This window comes from Galleria mellonella, unplaced genomic scaffold (assembly GCF_026898425.1).
Source record: "Galleria mellonella isolate WM207_F2 unplaced genomic scaffold, CSIRO_AGI_GalMel_v1 utg158, whole genome shotgun sequence".
In the NCBI taxonomy this organism is placed as follows: domain Eukaryota; kingdom Metazoa; phylum Arthropoda; class Insecta; order Lepidoptera; family Pyralidae; genus Galleria; species Galleria mellonella.
The window spans coordinates 1,630,743-1,654,619 of NW_026442003.1; the positions used below are offsets into that span (position 1 = coordinate 1,630,743).

General features: G+C 38.5%; 2 protein-coding genes across 2 annotated transcripts in view; one reads left to right on the plus strand and one right to left on the minus strand.

Moving 5' to 3' along the window:
* The window catches only part of LOC113513811 (motile sperm domain-containing protein 2-like), a 201,504-nt gene that overhangs the window by 33,528 nt on the left and 144,099 nt on the right, over positions 1–23,877 (minus strand). The gene's annotated exons all lie outside the window — the stretch shown is intronic.
* On the plus strand, positions 11,881–16,387 carry LOC113517751 (uncharacterized protein DDB_G0271670). The gene is made up of 4 exons (XM_052892437.1): positions 11,881–11,988; positions 13,499–13,532; positions 13,750–15,322; positions 16,180–16,387. Exons 1-4 carry the CDS (start codon positions 11,914–11,916, stop codon positions 16,223–16,225), a joined length of 1,728 nt encoding a protein of 575 aa, XP_052748397.1. The 5' UTR covers positions 11,881–11,913; the 3' UTR covers positions 16,226–16,387.

Genomic DNA, 23,877 nt, shown 5'->3' on the forward strand with positions numbered 1-23,877 from the left:
TCAGACGTTTTTGTTTAAGTCTTTTTATATTATTCTTGTTGTATATATGTAATATTCCTTTTTTTTATATGTTGTTGTATTCATGCTTTCCTGGGTGGGCGTATTGGGAGACTGTAAGGCTCACCCAGTGGATGTAATAAATAAATAAATAAATAAATAAATAAGGCATATTGCTAGCAATGGGACTGTCAAATATGGGGGGACTATGAAATAGAACACAGAACAATTACTTTGCTTGGGTACCTCTATCTCATTCGTGTTTCTACCGTGAAGCAGTTGTGTTTGCATGGCTGTGTTTCGGTTTAAAGGGTGGGATATGGCGTGAATTTACTGGGTACGGAGGAATAACACCTGAGTCCTCGGGAATGGCAACGCATGGAAGGTATCATGGGCGAAACAGTATACTCTGTTATGTCCATGGCACTGCTCATGTATGTAGGCGACGGTTACCACTTTCCATCAGGTGGGCCGTCAGCTTGTTTGTCATTCTAAGTTGCATAAAACAAAGTTTACTATTGTAATCTTTTGGAGGTAATAATAAAGAGTATCTATCTATCTATCTATATTCTTGATTTCCCGCGGAGCACCTATGTAATATAAACGAAGCTATTTCCGTCCGTCCGTCCGTCCGTGTAGGTTGTATATATAATTTTGTTACATTTTACTGCGCGCTTCCCTCGGAGGCCATGTGTTTTAGCGTGTGCCGACTACTGCCCGCATAATTTGGTAGTGTTTCAGGATTCTTTTTTTTATGTAAATTGTATTTATTTATAATTTAAAATAATTACATTACAATTTCCATTATTTATATTATGTTATTATTCATATTGTTAATATTTTTTACTTATTTAATGACATTTAATAATTTAATTCTATTTTAATGTTTGTCAAACACAAGGCACGCTGTGGTCGCCTATAAATGTAAGAACAGTTAGATCTAATCTGCCAGTGTATTGTATTGAAATGTTTAGCTGTATCTTATGTTGGTAATCCTATAAATAAATAAAAAAAAGACAACCAAAGGGAATTGTTTTTGTGTGTGTTTTCTTCACTGTTTTGTAAAATGGGATTTTTATTCGCCTCTGTTTTTATATATCTGTAATAATATTATAATCTCTAATAATAATTCTCGTGTCGCGGTGTTTGTTACCAAACTCCTCCGAAACGGCTTTACCGATTTTCATGAAATTTTGTGTGCATATTCGGTAGGTCTGAGAATCAGCCAACATCTATTTTTTAAACCCCTCAACGATAAGGGTGACCCACCCCTAAAAAATTATTTTTTTATTTTTTTGACATTTTTTTTTATTTTTATTTAAATATGATTTAGCATTGAAAAATACATACAAATTCTAATTTTCACGCTTTTGTGATCAACTTCTGTTTTTTTTAATCGCGATTGTTATATATCGCAATAGGCTTGCAAGATGACAATCGAATATAATAATTGTAGTACGATAAATTTTCATGTACAGTTTTTTAATAACATATATGGTATATATATATATATATATATATATATATATATATATATATATATATATACATATATATATGTATATATATATACATACAGTGGTCATTATTCGTCCATTGCTAAACATAGGCCTCTTTCATAGACTTTTTATATATATAAATTAATAATAATAATTTACTAACACGGTTTTACTTTTAAAATTTCAATAGGTACTCTACTGATTGGCGACTAAGGGAACTTATGATAGAAGGATTGGCAGCAGCGCACCTTTTAAGACATCACCAAACGCCAATCTGCGGTTGCCAACCCGCCTACGTCAAGCGTGGCAACTACTAACCCCCCTTGCCCCCTCCTTATGTTGGAGGCTATGTTCAATAGTGGACGGTTTTTTTAATGGGTGATAATGGAATAGTAACCCCACCCGCGCTATCGATACACACCGGCGGGGCACCAGTGAAGGACGACAGGTGAGGATGAAGCAGGTCAGTTAGCCCATCGTGACGAATTCAACAAGAATTGTTCACGATGGTTTCCAGGCGGAACCACGTAGAGGTCGACCTAATAGGGCATATTGCTAGCAATGGGGCTGTCAAACTCCATTGCTAACAATCCCTTTCCTCCCCTGAATAAGGATTTGCTCAATCATTATTCCAGGAATGTCTCCTTTACGTAAAACAACATGGTCACCCTACACCACAAAAATACTATGCACTATCTAATTTGTTTTATAGTCCAGACGCTGAGCAATACTCAGCTTTGATGTTCGCTTTAAATCGATTGATTCGTAGTATTTATTTATGGAGATTGATGGTTTTTTAAATTTCGAATCCGGCCCATACATTCTTTTATACAACTTAGAATGGCAAACAAGCTGACGGCCCACCTGGTGGTAAGTGGTAACCGTCGCCTATAGACATGAGCAGTACCATGAACACAACAGAGTATACTGTTTCGCCCATGATACCCCCCATGCGTTGCCATTCCTGAGGAATCAGGTATTATTCCTCTGTATCATATTCTGCGTACAGTATGCTAACATATTTTTTTTAAATTATGCATAAAAATACATTAAATCAATAAAAAAAAAAACATTACACACACTAACATGTATTCGACGCACACACGCATATATAATCTTTTGTTTATTGTTAAAGTCTGTGGTCGAATTGAGAACGGATTAATATAGGGTAAATTGCTAGCAATGCGGCTGTGATAACCTATTTACTAACAAACCCTTTCCCCCCTCACAAATAGTACTTGTAATAGATATCAATTTTAGCGAACACAGACAGTAAACAGTTTCGTGAGCAAACCTTATGTAGTTACAGGTCAATTATGGGGGGAAAAGGGGTTGTTATTAGACCTCCACGTGGTCCCATAACCGTCGTGGAATCGTGGAAACCGTCGCGCTGAATTCCAGGTATATTCATTACGATGGGCTAACTGACCTGCCTTTACATCCTCACCTATCATCCCTCACTGGTGCCCCGCCAGCGTATACCGTTAGCGCAGGCGGGGTAACCATTCCATTATCGTCATAAGAAAAACTTCGGATCATGGGGTTAATGTCGACTACCAGTCCCATTGCTAGCAATAGGGTATATCAGGTGGACCTCCCCGCAGCCCCCCAGGAAACCATCATTCCGAATTCCAGGTGTATTCACCACGAATGGCTAACTGACCTGCCTATTCACTCTCACCTATCATCCCTCACTGGTGCCTTGCTAGCGTATACCGTTAGCGCAGATGGGGTTACAATACCATCATTACCATAGCGTACACGTGTTTAAAAATTATAACCTAATAATACCTACTTATAATTAATTCATTACCATTTGTTTGTATACAACAATACGTAAAATTTAATTTAAAATGCAATCCTTAAATATATTTAAATACGTTTAAATAGCTATAAATTCACTAGTTAATGTCTTTATATATTTACATATGGTTTGTATCAACTAATATAATATGTAACTGCGTCAGTACAGGTGTTTTGTTCAGACAGACAAATAGACAAGACAATAGTTCAACAAGTTGGCTGGGGCAATTAAACAATTCAAATAAAATTCTGCGAAGTATTACATATTGCCACTTATTGTTAATTTATACAGTATCGTGATTATTAGGGTCATCAAAATTATAATTATTTTTATATTATTACGATAATTAATAATTATTATATTCTTTATTGCACTTGTAAATTATATTGTTAATGCATTTATAAATGTTGTGAGCAAGGGTGGACTTGTCTCTGACAGAGATCTCTTCCAGACAACCCGATGCAGTTAAAAAGCATGTCGTTAGCGGGCAGCTGGAGTGCTACAACTATTAATATTTAGAATACATAAACAAATATACAGTTAAATAGAGATACATAATAAAATATTACATAAATACATATACTATAAATAAATATAATACCTACCTACTTATACAATGGATGTTAAAATAAATGAATATACTACCTACTAATAGAAATTTAGTTGAATGATTTTAAAGTTTGACAGTTCAATTAGAAAAATGTAAAATTAAGATTATGACTCAAACGAAAGAAAATGTAACTTCAACCTTATTAGAGTGTGATAAAAAGTTAGATTCGCTTCCAATATCTCTGGCAGGCTGCTACTAAATATATCAATGATGGTTATAATATTATTTAATAACCGTACTGCGTGAGTTAAGGGAGCGCGCTGAAGTAGGTTAGTTCTTACTGGCGGGACATTAAACGTAACCGGATGACGGCGCAATGAAGTCAATAACTCCCCCCTCCCCTCTTTCTACAGGCGACGATTACCACATATTATCACTCACATGGGACGTAAGATTGTTTGCATACTATTTTATAACCATTATATTATTATTATTATTTTGACAACCCTAACGCATTATCAATGATAATCATTGAGTTTTGTCACTTTTATTTACAGTTAATTACGCATTAGGTCACTTTTGTTACTGAAAATACAATTCGATGTGACTTTGTCATATGGCAATGTCACAAAAGCTAATTGATTACGTATTACTTAGTCTGCGTCCTAAGATTTTTTTTTTATGCGCCTTAGAATGGCAAACAAGCTGACGGCCCACTTAATGAAAAGTGGTAATCGTCGCCTATAGACATGAGCAGTACCATGGATATAAAAGAGTATACTGTTTCGCCCATGATACCTCCCATGCGTTACCATTCCTGAGGACTCAGGTGTTATTCCTCTGTACCCAGTAAATTCACGCCATATCCCATCCTTCAAACTGAAACACAGCCATGCAAACACAACTACTTCACGGGAGAAACACGAATGGGACAGAGGTGGGTAAGCAAACGACTTTTGTATAAAGTCTCCCTCTGGTAAACTTTTTTTTCATAGGTGATAATGGAATGATAATCCTGCCTGCGCTATCGGCATACACTGAGGGCAGTGGGGGATGATAGGTGAGCATGGAAGTAGGTCTAGGTTAGCCCATTGTGACTGCCATGCAACATGTATTATATGTTGCATGGCAATCACAATGGTTTCCAGAGGGAACCGTGTGGAGTACGACCTGACAGGGCTTGCTAATAATGAGGCCATTAATTCCCATTATTAACAACACTTTGCCCTCCCCTCTGCCTCCCCTTTTCCCTCCCCTCTGGTAAACTATTAGTATTGGGGGAAGGGATTGTTAATAATGGAGATCCCCATTGCTAGGAATATACCCAAACAGGTCGCGCACTCTATAATGTCATCATTACCTGTAAATAACCATAACATTAATAACAAGTCACATTAATACATATCACCTTCTTGCTGCTGTGAAAAATAAGCACCCGAAACACTGTCAAAATAAATTACGCGTGCAAGAATTAAATAGCTATTAGAGATTTGTGCTGTATCAAATCGCAGCTTAAGTCAACTAAGACGCTTAAGCTAAATACTCATCTCCCAATCGTGAACCTAATAATATTGGAAAAAAAAATCCAAACAGGTCGACCTTCACATGACCCCCGCCTGGAAACCATCGTGCTGAATTTCAAGTGTATTCATCACGATGGGCTAACTGACCTGCTTTCATCCTCACCTATCACCCCTCACTGGTGCCCCGCTAGTATATACCGATAGTGCAGGCGGGGTTACCATTCCATCATCACCCATTAAAAAAAAACTATTAGTATTTAATTGACGATTTTAATGTATGACTGTAAAATAATTAATGTTATGTAATTAATCGTATTGTATGCTCGATGGGTAGGCTGCTTTCCTTTAACACGTTAATAACATCTTACGAAAAATTGTAAATAAAATTAAAACTGCTCACAATAAATATTTAATCTATTCTATTCTAAAAAAAAAAAAAAAATTAATAGCGTACCAAATGGTAAACTACATAAACCATATATTATTTTCTATTTATCCATGCAAAGCAGGGTGGATCGCTACTAGAGACCAGCATTGTAATGTAAATCCAGCCTTACAAGCGAATGATAAGGCGTTGTATGTACAATTAAAAGTGGTGTCCCGCAAAAAACCGACTTTTAACATTTATCTACACTAATATTATAAAGAGGAAAGATTTGTATTTTTATGTGTATGTATGTTTGTAATGAATAAACTCAAAAACTACTTTGTCAATTTCAAAAATTCTTTCACCATTAGAAAGCTACACTCACCCTGAGTAAGATAGGCTATATTTATTGATAGAAAAGATTAGGGATCCTTACTAAAACTTTAGTAACGTAACTTAAGGTGTATAAAAAATGCTTTAAAATATCTTTAGTCGCGTGCGCTGCGGAAACTATTGGTGATGGAACAAAAGTATGTTCTACAACATTGAAGAAAATATCAATAACTACAAAAAACTCCGCGACACTACATGTCCAACTATTATCGTTATGTCACAATGATCACTTTTTGAAATGTTGTAAAAATGTCCGCCCGTGCGAAGCAGGGACGGGCCGCTAGTTTGTTTATACTTCTGCACGCATTAGAACATGTCTACAGGGCGGACTTAATGCCTGATGACATTCTCTACCAGTCAACCGTTACGATAAACAGAGAGAGCAAATGGCGGTGCATTGATGTAACAAAATGAATTCGTAAATTGATTTTTATTGTAACACAATCAGTTATTTTAATTTAAAAACTAAACTATTAAACCGTTTTAATAAAATTTATTTATTTATTTAATAAGGTTCACATAAAACTTTTACATTTTACATGCAACTTAATCAATAACACAATAAAGAATTTTGCCCGATGTAAAAGTCTTTTACGGGCGAACACCACATGCACTATTATAATATTTAATAATTATTAACAATGACAATAACAATATCTGAATAATAAATAGATTAAGAACTTAAGTCTAAGATTTTCCTCAATAAGTTATACCTGCTGTTGGTGGATCCAAAAATGATGTCAATTTGATCTAAGAACAATCAGTTAGTACATATTTCCTTTAAGATAAAAAAAGAATTGACCAAATCGGTTTACAACTGACGGAGTTATGAAGTAACGAACAAAAACAAACTAGTCAAAATGCAATACCCATTGTTAGCAAATATGCCCTGTCATACTAGTATAGTATTATATTATCTGTGGCCCTGTTAAGTCGACCTCCACGTGGTTCCCCCTGGAAACCATCGTGAACAATTCTTATTGAATTCGTCATGATGGGCTAACTGGCCTGTTTTCATTCTCATCTATCACCCTTCACTGTTGCTCCGTCAGCGTATCCCGTGGGCGCAGGCGGGGTTACCATATCATTTTCACCCATCAAAACAAAAAAAAAAAAACAAAATGCAATCTCCTTCTTTTTTTAAAACAGCATTTTATTTCGTAATGCGAGTAAAGAATTTGCATATGCAAGATATTTGTATTTCTTAATATAATAATAACTACATATTTACATTAAAAAAAAATTAAAAAGAAATATTAACAGCTGTGTTTTGTTCAGTCAATTAACAGATAGATAGACACTCTTTATTGTTTCCTCCATAAGATTACAATAGTAAACTTATTATAGATATATACCACAGAGACTTTGTACAAAAGTCCTTTCTGTCCCATTCGTGTTTCAACCGTGAAGCAGTTGTGTTTGCATGGCTGTGTTTCGGTTTGAAGGTTGGGATATGACAGTGAATTTACAGGGTACAGAGGAATAACACCTGAGTCCTCAGGCATGGGAGGTATCATGAGCGAAACAGTATACTCTGTTATGTTCACAGTACAGCTTATGTCTATAGGCGACGGTTATCGTTTTCCATTAGGTGGGCCTTTTTTTTATGGATGATAATGGAATGGTAACCCTGCCTGCGCTAACGGTATACACTGGTGGGGCACCAGTGACGGATGATAGGTGAGGATGAAAAGGCAGGTCATTTAAGCCTATCGTGAAGAATATACGTGGAATTCAGCACGATGGTTTCCAGGATTGTTATTTGTAATTGTTAGCAATGGTAGTAGTAATCCGCATTACTAACAACCCCCCCCCTCCCTATTTGGTGGCCCGTCAGCTTATTTGCCATTGTAAGTTGCTTAAAAAAATACAAAAAAAAATATCACACTAAGAAAACATTTAGTCCCTGCATAGAATGGGCCACCTCTTCCTTTCCCGTGGGTGTCGTAAGAGCCGACTAAGGGAGGGCGAGGGATGGGCAGCAGTGTCTCTTTTAAAACATCACCAAAGCCTGTTACGGTTGTCAACCCGCCTGTCAAGCGTTGAAATTATTAGCAAAACCCCCCTTATGGGGGAGGCCCATATATGTATGCATACTTTTTAACCAAATGATAAAAAGAAGAATAAAGATGCCGCTGTAATATCAAATTGAAATTCAAATTTTAGAGAGCTTCAGAGAAATGGCGCCTCAGAATCGACCTCAATGACAGATGACAGCTAAATTGGAGGGAAAACTGTTTTAATACCATAGACTAATTTACCAATTAAGAAAAAAAAAAGATCTTTTTACATCTTTTTTTTATCGGTCAATCAATTACACAATCCTTTAGTAATATTAGGTAACTAACTAATAAATTATTTAAATAAATAAATATTTTTAAGGAATATTTTAACAATAAAAATTCTACATTGTTGTTTGTTAATACAGGTGTTTTAATAAAATATACCTATTAGACTAATTCCAATGGTCTTGACAGTGTAGTGGTGAGGCATATTGTCTCTCCAGCCAATAGTTGCGCGTTTGATACCATCACAATGCAAATATTTGTGACCGTGTGTATGTTTGTTTAATTTAGTCTGGCAGTCGTCTAATGTATCTGTTTATTTATTATAAATAACATTCTATTAATTGCCTAGTATTTACAATATTTGTCAAGTGCTTTGTATTTTATTTGTATATGAATTGTTTTATAGAAACATAGATGAAAACGGAATAGCACTTTTCATTACAGAAAGTATAACTTATTTACTAGGCGGGAAGGGGGGGAAGGGATTGTTAGTAATGGAGACTGAGAATACCATTACTAGCAATATACCCAACCAGGTCGATTCCTCGCAGTTCTCCCTGAAACTATCATGGTTAATTCCTGATGAATTCATCATGATGGGCTAACTGGCCTGTTTTCATTTTCATCTATCACCCTTCACTGGTGCTCCGCCAGCGTATCCCGTTAGCGCAGGCGGGGTTACCATACCATTTTCACCCATCAAAAAAAACTAGGCGGGAAGGGACTGTTACTAATGTGGATCTAACAGCCCCTTGTTTTATTTTGTTTTATGGATGAAAATAGCATTGTAACCCCACCTGCGCTGTCGGTATACACTAGCGGGGTACCAATGAGGGATGATAGGTGAGGATGAAAGGTCAGTTGGCCCATTGTAATGAATTTAATAAAATTTAATCACAGTGGTTACCAGGGGGAACCGCGTGGAGGTCGACCTGATAGGGTATATTACTAGTAATGAAACCATTAAACCCCATTACTAACAATCCTTCCCCCCATAACAGCCCCTTTGCTAGCAATATACCCTGTCAGGTCGACCTCCACTCGATTCCCTCGGAAAACCATCTTGCTTAATTCTTGTTTTTTTTTGATGGGTGAAAATGGTATGGTAATCCCGCCTGCGTTATCAGGATACGCTAGCGGGGCACCAGTGAGGGATGATAGGTGAAGACGAAGCAGTTCAGTTGGACCATCGTGATGAATTCATCAAAAATTTATCACGATGGTTTCCAGAGGAAACCGCGTGGAGGTCGACTTGTTAGGGTATATTTCTAGTAATAGGCCTGTTGGATCTCATTATTAACAATTCCTGTCCCCCCCCCCCCCATTAAAAGATGTTTTTGATTATTACAGTCATTTCTATCGTGTATATAGTGAAGGGTGATAGATGAGAATGAAAACAGGCCAGGTTAGCCCATCATGATGAATTCATCAGGAATTAACCATGATAGTTTCCAGGGAGAACCGCGAGGAGGTCGACCTGGTTGGGTATATTGCTAGCAATGGGATTCTTAGTCTCCATTACTAACAATCCCTTTTCCCCCAGCCATTTCAGTTATGTATTGGATATATATGGGTGAGTCAGTCGGGTCATCAGCATCCTTTTGTACATGTATATATAGATACATATATCACATCTGGGCAAACAGTATATTGACAGTTATATAAAAATTTATTTAAATAATTAATTTCGATGGAAAATTCCCTCAAATGATCATGTGTATGGTATACAACGACTTCTAAGAAACGATGTGACTATATTAAAAATAAAGTGAAAAAAGTTTGTTTGTTTGTTTTTTTTTTTAATGAACGATAATGGAATGGTAACCCCACCCGCGCTATCGGTATACACCGGCGGGGCACCAGTGAAGTATGATAGGTGAGGATGAAGTAGGCCAGTTAGCCCATCGTGACGAATTCAACAAGAATTGTTCACGATGGTTTCCAGGGGGAACCATGTGGAGGTCAACCTAATAGGGCATATTGCTAGCAATGGGGCTGTCAAACACCATTGCTAACAATCCCATTCCACCTTGTTTGTTTGTTTGACCTCGAAATTCTGTAATTTATTGACTTAGATTATATAGATAGAGTGTCTCCATACAAACGCTTCGAGAAAAACGGATCAACTTTTTCATAAAATTTTGCGTGATAAATAGTTACGAGTGATTCCTTTATAACTTCTATATTTATTTTGTCTTATAATTTCTGCATCTTTTTAATGCGTAAACACTCATTTTATTTATTAAATAATATGTCAAAATACATTATATGCGTAAATATCGTATATAGAATACGGATAGAAAAAACGGGACAGCTTATTTGACTGTTAGCTGGCAAAAAATTATGGAAAGTGAAGGTTTTGCCAGCACTTGCCACGTTTAGCAGGCGGGTAGGTAACCTCAGTTGGACTTTGGTAATGATTTTAAAAGGACGTTGATGACAATCCCTCGACCATTGAATTCCCTTAATTGCCTCTTACCAGAGGGAGACTTTGTACAAAAGTCGATTGCTTGGGTACCTCTGTCCTATTCGTGTTTCGACCGTAAAGCAGTTGTGTTTGCATGGCTGTGTTTTGGTTTGAAGGATGGGATATGGCCTGAATTTACTGGGTACAGAGGAATAACATCTGAGTCCTCAGGAATGACAACACATGGGGGGTATCATGGGCGAAACAGTATACTCTGTTATGTCCATGCTACTGCTCATGTCTACAGGCGACGGTTACCACGTTCCATCAGGTGGGCCGTCAGCTTGTTTGCCATTCTAAGTTGCATAAAAAATTGTTCTGTCTTCTGTATTATTCTATATTTTTTTATTATTGGAAATTGGGATTTTTCAGGTAGAATAACCTGGGACAATGCGACCTTTCCATAAATTTTTGTGCTCGCCCCTTTTCCTAAAGTTCGCTGCTAATTCCTGGCAATGATAGGAGTTTTAAGATCTTTTTATAGCGATGTTTTTATCATCTCAGGACATAGAGTGTGTTTTCCAAAGGAGATATATCGTTTATGTATGAGTGGGCTACAGCGACACATTCAGTGCTGCGGCGTTTCTTCCTCACTGTGACAAAATCTGCAAACACTTTTTGGGTATAAGCCCAGTTGGGCCATATGCTTGTTTAGTTTGCAGTGTCCTGTGAGGGCTCTTGTTAATATACACATATTTGGCCATAAGTCTAGTAGGGCCATATGCTTATTTAGTTTGCAGTGTCCAGTGAGTGTTAATATAGACATATTATTTATACTTCAAAAGAATTAATATCTTAGAATAATTAAATGCCTCCCGTAACTTACACGGAGAGTTTAGTTTTTTTTTTTCATTTATTTAAACTTAGCATGAGCGAAACCGCGGGCTGTACTAGTATTGTTATCAGTTTAAAATTAGTAAAATTCTACGCCGAAAATAATAAGCACAGCTGTTTGTTGAGCATGCAGATATCACGCGGCCATTGTTACAGATCCATATATATAGTATCCGGTGCCAGCCTCCAGCATGTCACACCTGATCGTGCCTGCCCAACTAACTAACTGCAACATGAAGTTCACCCTAGCCCTCGTGTTCGTCGCGGTAAGTAACTTTATCATCATCATCTTCATCATCATATTAGCCGTTCTGTCCACTGCTGAATACACGTTCTCCCCCATAGTCTGTCATAAGGAAAGGTCCCGAGCCACCTGCATCCACTAACTCCATACAATAGACTGGAATAGACTTGTGTCTGAAATCGAAACTTCACTCCATTAAGTTTCGATCTGGGGTGAACAAAATCTTGTCCAATTTAACCCTAAGATGACACAACTCTGCGCGTTTTCCGCAAAAAAGACGCCGTTTGTCGAATCTCCTCACTTTCAGGGCACTTCCCTTGATAAAAATTCGGGTCTAAGTGTTCTGGACTTGAAAAATCTAGCGATGTCCAGTTTTGCGGTCATCTGGAGGAAAAAGCTAAGATAGCTTCCAAAAAGTTAGGAGTGATCAATGGAGTGAGACGGTATTTCATGCCAAAACACCGACGCAAACGACTTTTGTACAAATTTTGTCGTTTGCTTTAGTACCTCTGTCCCATTCGTGTTTCAACCGTAAAGTAGTTGTGTTTGCACGGCTGCGTTTCGGCTTGAAGGGTGGGATATGGCGTGAATTTACTGGGTACAGAGGAATAACACCTAAGTCCTCAGGAATGGCAACGCGTGGGGGTATCATGGGCGAAACAGTATACTCTGTTATGTCCATGGTACTGCTCATGTCTATAGGCGACGGTTACCACTTTCCATCAGGTGGGCCGTTAGCTTGTTTGCCATTCTAAGTTGTATAAAAAAAAAAACCATTATTATAAATATTATATTGAATTCTGTGTCAAATTTATACAGATATATTGTTATCTAGGGAGTTTTTCAGGAATATAGACCTTGTTAAGACCTTATTCACTGTCAAAACATAGTTATAGAAAATATTTTTTTCTCAAACATGCTTGGAGATGTGAACATTATTTTGACAATCTTCTTCGATTTAAATCAAAATTGCCGTACTGGCCAGATACATGCGGGCAGCGGTTGGCAAAAGTTGTATGAAAATCCATACCTGTCGTGTTTTGCAGCTTTTTTGAGGTAACTAATACAAGGTTTTATTTAAATTTCGAACTGGCTTGCAAATAGAAAGCTGTTTATTGAAAAAAAAAAAACAAAGGAACATTGTTTTGTGAAAATTATTGTTATTCGTCATTGAACTTAAAAAGTAAAATTGTGTTTTTGATTTCCGCGCATTGTTTGAGAAAACTACTATACAAGCCTCACGTATGTGTGCCTCGGCTACGTCTCGGCCCACATTTGTACGTTCGTCCATCAATGCCTCAGTTGCTGGCCGCTGTAGTAATGTACTATATTTATTTATTTAAACTTTATCGTGCATAAAAATTATGTTGTTACATAAATTATATTAAATTAAGATGTACAACAGGCGAACTTAACTCTGTAGGAATTGTCTTCTAGCAAACCCTGAGTGGAGAGGAGCATAATGCTTCTTTTTAATAATTACCAGCGGGCAGTGTGCAATAAACAATCTTAAATTTTTTTTTATGTTTTAGGCCTTCGTAGCCGTACAAGGAGTTCCCTTCCCAAGTAAGTATAACAGTTATTTAAATCATTTCATGACACACTAATTATAAATTAAAAATAAAATTTCCCCTTACTACTGCGAGACGTCACTGTAAATTCTGTAATGTGTGTAGTGCTGTTCGTGTCTATAGAGAACTGTTACCACTTTCCACCAGGTGGGCAGTCATTATTTTCATTCCATGTCGCTGAAAAAATAAACATTTGCTTTTCTATTTTTCAGACCTTGGCTCTTCTAGCAGCATCGATGGCTTGAGTAGCAGCCAAGACTTAGCCAGCTCAGCTTCTCAGAGCGCTTCTAGTGCCAGTGGAGGTGCTGCAAGCTCCGCCGATGAATTGAACGCTGGTAGCGGATTAGGCAATAGCGGCATATCAAGTGGATTAAGCGCGGCTGGCGGATTACCTAACGCTAGCGGATCGAGCAGTAGCAGCGGAATTACCGGTATCAGTGGAGTTCCTGGCAACAATGGATTAAGTAGCAGCAGTGGCTCAAGCAGCAACAATGGGTCAAGCGGCAGCAGTGGATCAAGCGGCAGCAGTGGTTCAAGCAGCAACAATGGATCAAGCGGCAGCAGTGGCTCAAGTAGCAACAATGGATCAAGCGGCAGCAGTGGCTCAAGTAGCAACAATGGATTAAGCGGCAGCAGTGGCTCAAGCAGCAGCAACAATGGATCAAGTGGCAGCAGTGGCTCAAGCAGCAGCAACAATGGATCAAGCGGCAGCAGTGGCTCAAGTAGCAACAATGGATCAAGCGGCAGCAGTGGCTCAAGCAGCAGCAACAATGGATCAAGCGGCAGCAGTGGCTCAAGCAGCAGCAACAATGGATCAAGCGGCAGCAGTGGCTCAAGTAGCAACAATGGATCAAGCGGCAGCAGTGGCTCAAGCAGCAGCAACAATGGATCGAGCGGCAGCAGTGGCTCAAGCAGCAGCAACAATGGATCAAGTGGCAGCAGTGGCTCAAGCAGCAGCAACAATGGATCAAGTGGCAGCAGTGGCTCAAGCAGCAGCAACAATGGATCAAGTGGCAGCAGTGACTCAAGCAGCAGCAACAATGGATCAAGTGGCAGCAGTAGCTCAAGCAGCAGCAACAATGGATCAAGCGGCAGCAGTGGCTCAAGTAGCAACAATGGATCAAGCGGCAGCAGTGGCTCAAGCAGCAGCAACAATGGATCAAGCGGCAGCAGTGGCTCAAGTAGCAACAATGGATCAAGTGGCAGCAGTGGCTCAAGCAGCAGCAACAATGGATCAAGCGGCAGCAGTGGCTCCAGCAGTAGCAATGGATCAAGTGGCAGCAGTGGCTCAAGCGGCAGCAGTGGATCAAGCGGCAGCAGTGGCTCAAGCGGCAGCAGTGGATCAAGCGGCAGCAGTGGCTCAAGCGGCAGCAGTGGATCAAGCGGCAGCAGCGGATCAAGCGGCAGCAGTGGCTCAAGCGGCAGCAGCGGATCAAGCGGCAGCAGTGGCTCAAGCGGCAGCAGCGGAACAAGCGGCAGCAGTGGCTCAAGCGGCAGCAGCGGATCAAGCGGCAGCAGCGGATCAAGCGGCAGCAGTGGATCAAGCGGCAGCAGTGGATCAAGCGGCAGCAGCGGATCAAGCGGCAGCAGTGGCTCAAGCGGCAGCAGCGGATCAAGCGGCAGCAGTGGCTCAAGCGGCAGCAGCGGATCAAGCGGCAGCAGTGGCTCAAGCGGCAGCAGCGGATCAAGCGGCAGCAGTGGCTCAAGCGGCAGCAGCGGATCAAGCGGCAGCAGTAGCTCTAGCAGCAGTAATGGATCAGGCAGTAGCAGCGGATCTAGCCAAAGGTAACTTTATTACCTTGTTTATAATGTGCTACCGAAATGATTAGCAGTATTTAATTAACTATAGAACAAAATTTTTATACGCCCAATTGTCAATCTTGCACGACATTACATAATGTGCATCCTATATTGTTAAAGCGTATTGTAAATTTAGAGTAAAGTGAAGTACTTACCAGCCATTTTGTTGGTGCTAATCAATCTATCAGAGGGAGACTTTGTACAAAAGTCGTTTGCTTGATCACCTCTGTCTCATTCGTGTTTCTACTGTAAAGCAGTTGTTTGCATGGCTGTGTTTCGGTTTGAAGGGTGGGATACGGCAATGAATTTACTGGGTACAGAGGAATAACACCTGAGTCCTCAGGAATGGCAACGCATGGGAAGTATAATGGGCGAAACAATATACTCTGTTACGTCCATGGTACTGCTCATGTGTATAGGCGACGGTTACCACTTTCCATCAGGTGGGCCGTCAGCTTGTTGTGTCATTCTAAATTGCATAAGAAAAAATCAAACTTTATTAGTTGAGTCTAAATTCGAAGCTTTTGAACATCTCTGTATATTATTCATGTCTATTACACCATTCAGCCTTTAGATCTATTCTTCAAGACCTGTTACTAAACATACTAATGTTTAAGATCCTTTAATTCTTTCCATTTCTTGTGTTGCTTCATTTTCGCATATAACTCAATGGTTATTAACAACTTAACGACACATATTGCAAATGCCACGAATGGTTCAAATCTTGAGATCCTAAAGACGCAATAAGGAACTGAATTTACAAATACAAATTTTGCCCTAAAAGAATGATGTTAAAATTCAAATAATAACGACCAATTGAAATGAAACTACCTTGTTCGCAGTTCCGGAAGCCAGGGAGGCAGCAGCAGCAGCTCGTCTTCCAATTAGAAGACCAACTCGCCGAACTCTTCCGAACCGTCCAACCAGTGAATTCCAAATTGAATCCGTACATAAACTATTAAGATATGTTATTCGTCGTATAACAGCAGCTTATGTTAAAAAATATATCCAAAATAAGTAAAGACGAAATAAACGTAATTTCAGCATCCATTTTTTGTTTTTTTTTTTTCTTAAATACATCTATACTGTGCATGAAACTAAATAATGATTTTTTTCTATTTTTATAACTTCCGTTTATAATCCACTGCTGGACATAGGCTTATCCCAAAGGGGGGGTTTTGTCAATAGTTGCCACGCTTAGCAAGCGGGTATCTAAATATAAATAAGGCAGAAATTTCCTGTATCAGAAATTCTAAATCTGTAATATAAAAATGAATTGCTGAATGTGTTGCTAAGCGCAAATCTCGAGAACAACCGAACCGATTTCGCTAATTCTTTTATTTATAGCAACCCAACAAATTACAAATAAATACATTAATAAAATAAATATTACATAAAACAGCATTAAATTTGCACTCCAACAACTGCTCTGCATAACATTCGATATTATATACATTAAAAGAATGACGGCTATAAATTTAAAGCAACAAATTGGCAGCCTTAATGTAACATTGCAAGGATTGTTGGAAGATATCAAGCTCCTTGCGTACATCGTTATATTTTCTGCACATGCGGATAATTGGGATTGTGATACGATACAATATTATTACAAATTTCTTAGAATATTCCTCGAAGTACCAGGTTGGTTCTGGAGGAGGGAAAAACTTTAAAAATTGCTCGAAGAAGTCTAAAAACATCACTTTTCTGTACTGCCATACAAACGATTCGTAATAATACTTAAAAAGTCAATTTGAACTTTAATACCGTACCATAAAGTTCAAATATTAGTGGAGATGTTCCGGGAAGGCAAAACAATTGAGTGATGTTGGTATCGTATAAATATTGATGTCAATATTTGTCAATATTTATACGATGGTAACATTAGTCAAACACAAATTGTCTGTGTTTTTTTTTTAATGTGTGAAAATGGTATGGTAACCCCGCCTGCGCTAACGGGATACGCTGGCGGAGCACCAGTGAAGGGTGATAGATGAGAATGAAAACAGGCCAGTTAGCCCGTCATGATGAATTCATCAGGAATTAACCATGATAGTTTCCAGGGGGAACCGCGAGGAGGTCGACCTGGTTGGATATATTGCTAGCAATGGGATTCTCAGTCTCCATTACTAACAATCCCTTTCCCACCAATTGTCTGTGGTTACGCGGTACGAAGTTCGCGGGGTCAGCTAGTAAACAAAAAAATTTTGATCCCCTGATATACCATAGACTTTTTAATACTCCACTGACAGAAGCAATTTCTCCATAATGCGAGATTCCAGTATTTTCAACGATGTACGTAGTACAGATAATAAAATAGATATATTTAATAATATTAGTAGTTATATAAGAAAAACCATCGGAAATTATTCATTCTGTGATTTTAACCACGCTTAGCCTGTGTTTTCACATTATTTTTTTATACAACTTAGAATGGCAAACAAGCTGACGGCCCACTTGATGGAAAGTGGTAACCGTTCTAAGTTGTATAAAAAAAAATGTAATCCTATCATCAAGTTATCAGCAGGTTTATATTTGTATCTAGTGTTAATATTATCGAGATCGTTGTTTTAAAAAAACAGTTGATAATTACGCCGTGGCATACGGCGTGACCTACAATTTGGTTACGCCTTTAAACAACACAGTGAAAGATAGAAAGAAATATTTGTTCAACTAAACTTACATTTAAACACTTTCGAATAATCATTTGTTTTTTTTTACAACACAGGGGGCAAACGAAAAGCATGCGGCTCACCTGATGGTAAGTGACTACCGCCGCCTATGATCATCCACAACACCAGCGGCATTGTAGGTGTGCTGCCGGCCTTTTAAAAAGGAATATGCTCTTTTCTTGAAGGTTATGTTGTCGTATCGGTTCGGAAATACTGCTGCTGGAAGTTGCTTCCAAAGGGTGGTTGTGTGTGGAAGGAAGTGCCTTAAAAAACGTATGGTGGAAGACCGCCACTCGTCCAGATGATTGGTATGACACTTTAGTTTATGGCGTGTTGTACGGTGGTGAAAATCAGCAGCAGGTATCAATCCGAACAATTCCTCAGAGCGCTCCCCATGATAAATTTGCTAAAAGATGCACAGAGATGCAACATCTCTACGCAGTTTCAGTGGGTCGAGTCGGACAGTAAGGCGCTGATGATCAATGATTCGAGCCGCCCGACTTTAAATGCGGTCTAACGGAAGGAGTTGGTACTGTGGCGCATGGTGCATACACATATATATTACTACATATATATAATAATATATATGTAGTAATATATATGTGTACCGCGGCCGACTCTGCCGGGGGTTAGTTGCCATCTCCTCTCCTTAAGAGGGAAGATGAGAATTTAAGTAAAATTTAAAAAATAATAATAATAACTTTATTGCATAACCATGATTGTAACAAACTCAGCACTGGAAATTACAGTAAAAGTAGTTACGAATTGATTTGTACATTTGGATCAGTTTAAACGTATGGTATGAAAAGCATCATATAAGAGATATTATCGTCTAATAATCATATATATATATATATATATATATATATATATATATATATATATATATATATATGTTATCTATCTTATATTCACATATGGGGTCAACTAAGCTGTTGCACGTCGACCCATTGAGATCTTTTGTGCTTCCCCCTGCCTTATACCATGATTTCATAGATCCTTTGTGTTACCTTGACGATATCCCGCGGTTTAACATGAAGATATCTGTAGTCCCCTGGTTCTGGATAAGCCGTTCCCAGTAGACTCATACGCATACTTGCCAACGAATCGCAGTTGCACATCAAGTGTTCCATAGATTCCAATTTCTCCCTGCACAGTCTGCACTGTGTGTCCGAAGATAGACCCATCTTGTGTAGTATATGCTTTACTGGCATATGTCCAGTTAGGGCACCCATAACGAGTCTTGCCTGTTGTCTGCCACCGCTGTAGATAAGTTTATCCCATCTTTCAACATTGTCATTTAAGAACTTTTTAGAATGTTGAAGACCCTTCAAAGTCTTCCATTCCTTTTGCTGTTTTTTTTTCACATACTCCTCAAGGGCAGAGTTAACAACACTTGATGCAAGTGCAACACATGGTTCGGGACCTATCATTTTTGATTCTGATCCCTTTCTCGCCAACTCATCGGCCATTTCATTACCTTTAATCCCAATATGTCCCAATATGTAATATATATTATTGAACATTTAAACAATATTTATTTAGATTTATAACACACATAACATCTGGGCAAATAAATTATAATAAATTATGATAAAATTAACCAGAATAATTTATTTCGTTGGAAAATTCCTTCAAATGTTTGTGTGGATAACATGCAATGTCGTCTAAGAATCGATGTATCCATACTGAATGTTTGTTGGTTTGTTTGTAAGTGCTAGTCTCTGAAATTGCATGTCTTTTTGTAGGTATACTAAAAGTGTAGTGACATTCGCGCCTGAGCTTTCGGTATACGCTGGCGGGGCACCAGTGAGGAATGTTTCCGACCGACTTCAAACCGTAACTCCGTCAGTTGTACACCGAAATGGAAAGATTAGATTAGATTTCTTTATTTGCGAAAACATTGTTTTTTTTTACAGATATTGATCTATTAGGTGAAGTACATACAAATGTTCGCTTTATATTCTAAAGCATGCAAAATTATTATTGGGTACAAGATGCATCACATTTAATTCATACATATTAGTGCTAATTAATAATACAGTACAAATGGGGGGAAAGGGATTGTTAGTAATGGAGACTGAGAATCCCATTGCTAGCAATATACCTAACCAGGTCGATCTCCTCGCGGTTCTCCCTGGAAACTATCATGGTTAATTCCTGATGAATTCATCATGATGGGCTAACTGGCTTGTTTTCATTCTCATCTATCACCCTTTACTGGTGCTCCGCCAGCGTATCCCGTTAGCGCAGGCGGGGTTATCATACCATTTTCACCCATCAAAAAGAAACAAAAAATACAGTACAAATTATGTCATTCTGTAAATAATTCTCCCTAAAAACTTCTTATTTCATCTGAAAGGATAAATTTATAGATTGTTCCTGTAGAAATTTTATCAAAATAAGTTTGGTAGTTGAGTTTTTTGGATTAAAACAGCTAGTTTTGTCACAACTGAAGTTGGGGTTTTGTGGGACATAATCTTTAGTGGTGAGAACAAAACTTGCCAATTGTCTCTACGTGACGAATCTCTATAGTGCCAGAAATGAGAAATTAAATATGTCCTTTATTGGGCCAATATTTTAACTACAATATAACTATATATATATGAATTTACAGGGTACAGAGGAATAACATCCGAGTCCTCAGGAATGGCAACGCATGGGGGGTATCATGGGCGAAACAGTATACTCTGTTGTGTCCATGGTACTGCTCATGTTTATAGGCGACGTTTACCACTTACCATCAGGTGGGCCGTCAGCTTGTTTGCTATTATAAGTTGTATAAAAAAAAAAAAAATAATATATATATATATATATATATATATATATATATATATATATATATATATATATATATATATATATATATATATAAATATATAAAAATAATAACAGTACAGTATTACGAATCCACACATCAAGTGTTCCTATTTATGGCCGAAAACATACCCTATAATGCATATATGCTTTTATAAGGGGTCAGGCCCCTTCTTGAAATTAAAGCTAAATATGTCTATGATTTCGGTGTAAGAGAAACCGTGGGCGTAACTAGTATTGTTATCGTTTTAAAATTAGTAAAATTCTACGCCGTAAATAGTAAGCACAGCTGTTTGTTTGAGCATGCACATGTCACGCGGCCATTGTTACAGATCCATATATATAGTCTTCAGAGGCAGCCTCCAGCATGTCACACCTGATCGTGCCTGCCCAACCAACTAACTGCATCATGAAGTTCACCTTAGCCCTCGTGTTTGTTGCGGTAAGTCATTGCATTGCATTCACCATCTTTTTTATGCAACTTAGATTGGCGAACAATCCCTGACGGCCCACCTGATGGGATTCCTGATGAATTCATCATGGATTGTTTTCAGCTTTACTGGTGGCCAGTTGAGCGCAGGCGGGGTTATCATACCATTTTCACCCATGAAACAAAAAATACAGCAAATTATGTCATTCTTATAATTCTCCCAAAAAACTTCTTTTTTCATCTGAAAGGATAAATTTATAGATTGTTCCTGTAGAGATTTTATCAAAATAAGTTTGGTAGTTGAGTTTTTTGGAAACCATCGTGAACAATCTTTGTGGTGAGAACAAAATTCGTCACTATGGGCAAATGTGAAATTAAATATGTCCTTTATTGGGCCAATATTTTAACTACAATATAACTATATATATTTGAATTTACTACAGAGGAATCTTTCACTCAGGAATGTGCCCCGACGTTGTATACCGATAGCGCAGGTGGGGGTTGCCATTCCTTTATTATCTATATATATAAAAATATATAAAACTATATATATAATAGTGGTAACCGTCGCCTATAGACATGCATATATGCAGTACCATTGACATAACAGAATAAACTGATTTCACCTATGATATCCTACCATTCCTGTTTGTTTGAGCATGACTCAGGCCATTGTTTTATATATAGAGTGATAATGGAATGGTGCCCAACCAACTAACTGCATCTGAAGCACTATCGGGATACGCTGGCGGGACACCAGTGAGGGATGACAGGTGAGGATGAAAAGGCAGGTCAGCTAGCCCATCGTAACGAATTCCACTAAAATTTACTACGACGATTTCCAGAGCGAACCGCGTGGAGGTCGACCTGATATGACCTGATTGCTATCAATGGGTCAATTAGACCCCATTAGTAACAATCCCTTTCGCCCCAGGACTTAGGTGTTATTCCTCTGTACCTAGTAAATTCACTGCCATATCCCACCCTTCAAACCGAAACACAAATGCTTCATGATAGAAACACGAATAGGACAGAGGTACCCAAGCAAACGACTTTTATCCAAAGTCTCCCTCTGGTTGTTAATGATGAGGAGATTAGAGACCAGTCCTAGCAAAAATCGATCTTCGTGCGGTCTCTCTGGAAACCTTCTGCATTTACCTGCAGTTTACTGAGGATCAAACTCCTGGATTAATTCTTATTGACTTAACTATGATGGGCAATGGACCTGACTTCATCCTCATCTTTTTATCCTCCATTAGAGCCTTGCCATTTATTTTAGTTAGCATAAGCGAGTGCATCATTCCATCTTCATCTCCTTTTCAAATAAGGCTTCACATCACATGACATGACAGTATATTTTGTGACGTTCACGGTGCTGTTCCTATCTGTAGGCGACTGTCTATGGCTGAACATAGCTCTCCCATATAAGGAGGGTTTTGCTAGTAATTACAGTTGTGTTTGCATGGCTGTGTTTCGGTTTGAAGGGTGGGATATGGCGTGAATTTACACGGTACCGAGGAATAACACCTGAGTCCTCAGGAATGGCAACGCATGGGGGGTATCATGGGCGAAACAGTACACTCTGTTATGTCCATGGTACTGCTCATGTCTGTAGGCGACGGTTACCACTTCCCATCAGATGGGTCGTCAGCTTGTTTGCCATTCTAAGTTGTATAAAAAATAATAATAAGCGAGTGCATCATTCCATCTTCAATCAAAAAGCTACCATACTCCTTTTTTAAATAAGGCTTTATATCGCATGACATGACAGTATATTTTATGACGTTCATGATGCTGTTCTTGTCTGTAGGCGACGATCACCGATTGGTGATGATGATAAAACAACCGTTAACTGTCTATTGCTGAACATAGGCCTCCCATATATGGAGGGTTTTGCAAGTAATTACTATGCTTTGGCAGACGGGTTGGTAAGTTCAGTTAGTCTTTGGTGATTTTTAAAAGGAACGCTGCTGTCTATCACTTAACCATTTAATTTCCTTAGTCTCTTCTTACGACACCCACGAGAAAGGAAGGGGTGGCCTATTCTATGCCAAGAGTATACGGCAAGTAATTCCCTTATCGAATAACGCTTACAAATTCGTCACAATAGGCCTCCATCCTCATTTATTAACATTCACTGGTGCCCCGCCAGCGTATACCGATAGCGCAGGCGGGATAAGCATTCCTTTCACTATCTCAATTATTATTTGGGATCCGCGTAATATTTTTCTCTTCCTTTCTTCTCTATTCGCAGTAGTTTTCTCTTTCACTCCCATTCTGGCCATATCATCTTTCACACAATCCATCCATGTCTTTTTAGATTTTCCTCTGGCCTTATAACTATCCACATTCATACATAACACCTTTCTTAAAACATACTCTTTCATTACTGTTCCATTTATCATTATCATACCTGCCTTTAACTGTCCACTGCTGAACATAAGCCTCCCCCTTGGGGGGCTTTGCCAGTAACTGCCACGTTGGCAGACGGAATAGCAACTATAGTCAAGTTTTTAAAATGTTTTAAGAGGGACGCTGCTGCCCATAGCGCGCCCTCTGTTAGTCATTTCTTACAACACTTATGTGATAGGAAGGGGTGGCCTATTCTATGCCGGGACCCACGG

What these genes read in the sequence shown, in the direction of transcription:
- LOC113517751 (XM_052892437.1), top strand. Translation starts at nt 11,914, where the DNA reads ATGTCACACCTGATCGTGCCTGCCCAACTAACTAACTGCAACATGAAG. An exon ending in TAGCCCTCGTGTTCGTCGCG is followed by an intron (nt 11,989 to 13,498) that starts GTAAGTAACTTT and finishes TTTATGTTTTAG; the next exon opens with GCCTTCGTAGCCGTACAAGG. An exon ending in AGCAGCGGATCTAGCCAAAG is followed by an intron (nt 15,323 to 16,179) that starts GTAACTTTATTA and finishes CCTTGTTCGCAG; the next exon opens with TTCCGGAAGCCAGGGAGGCA.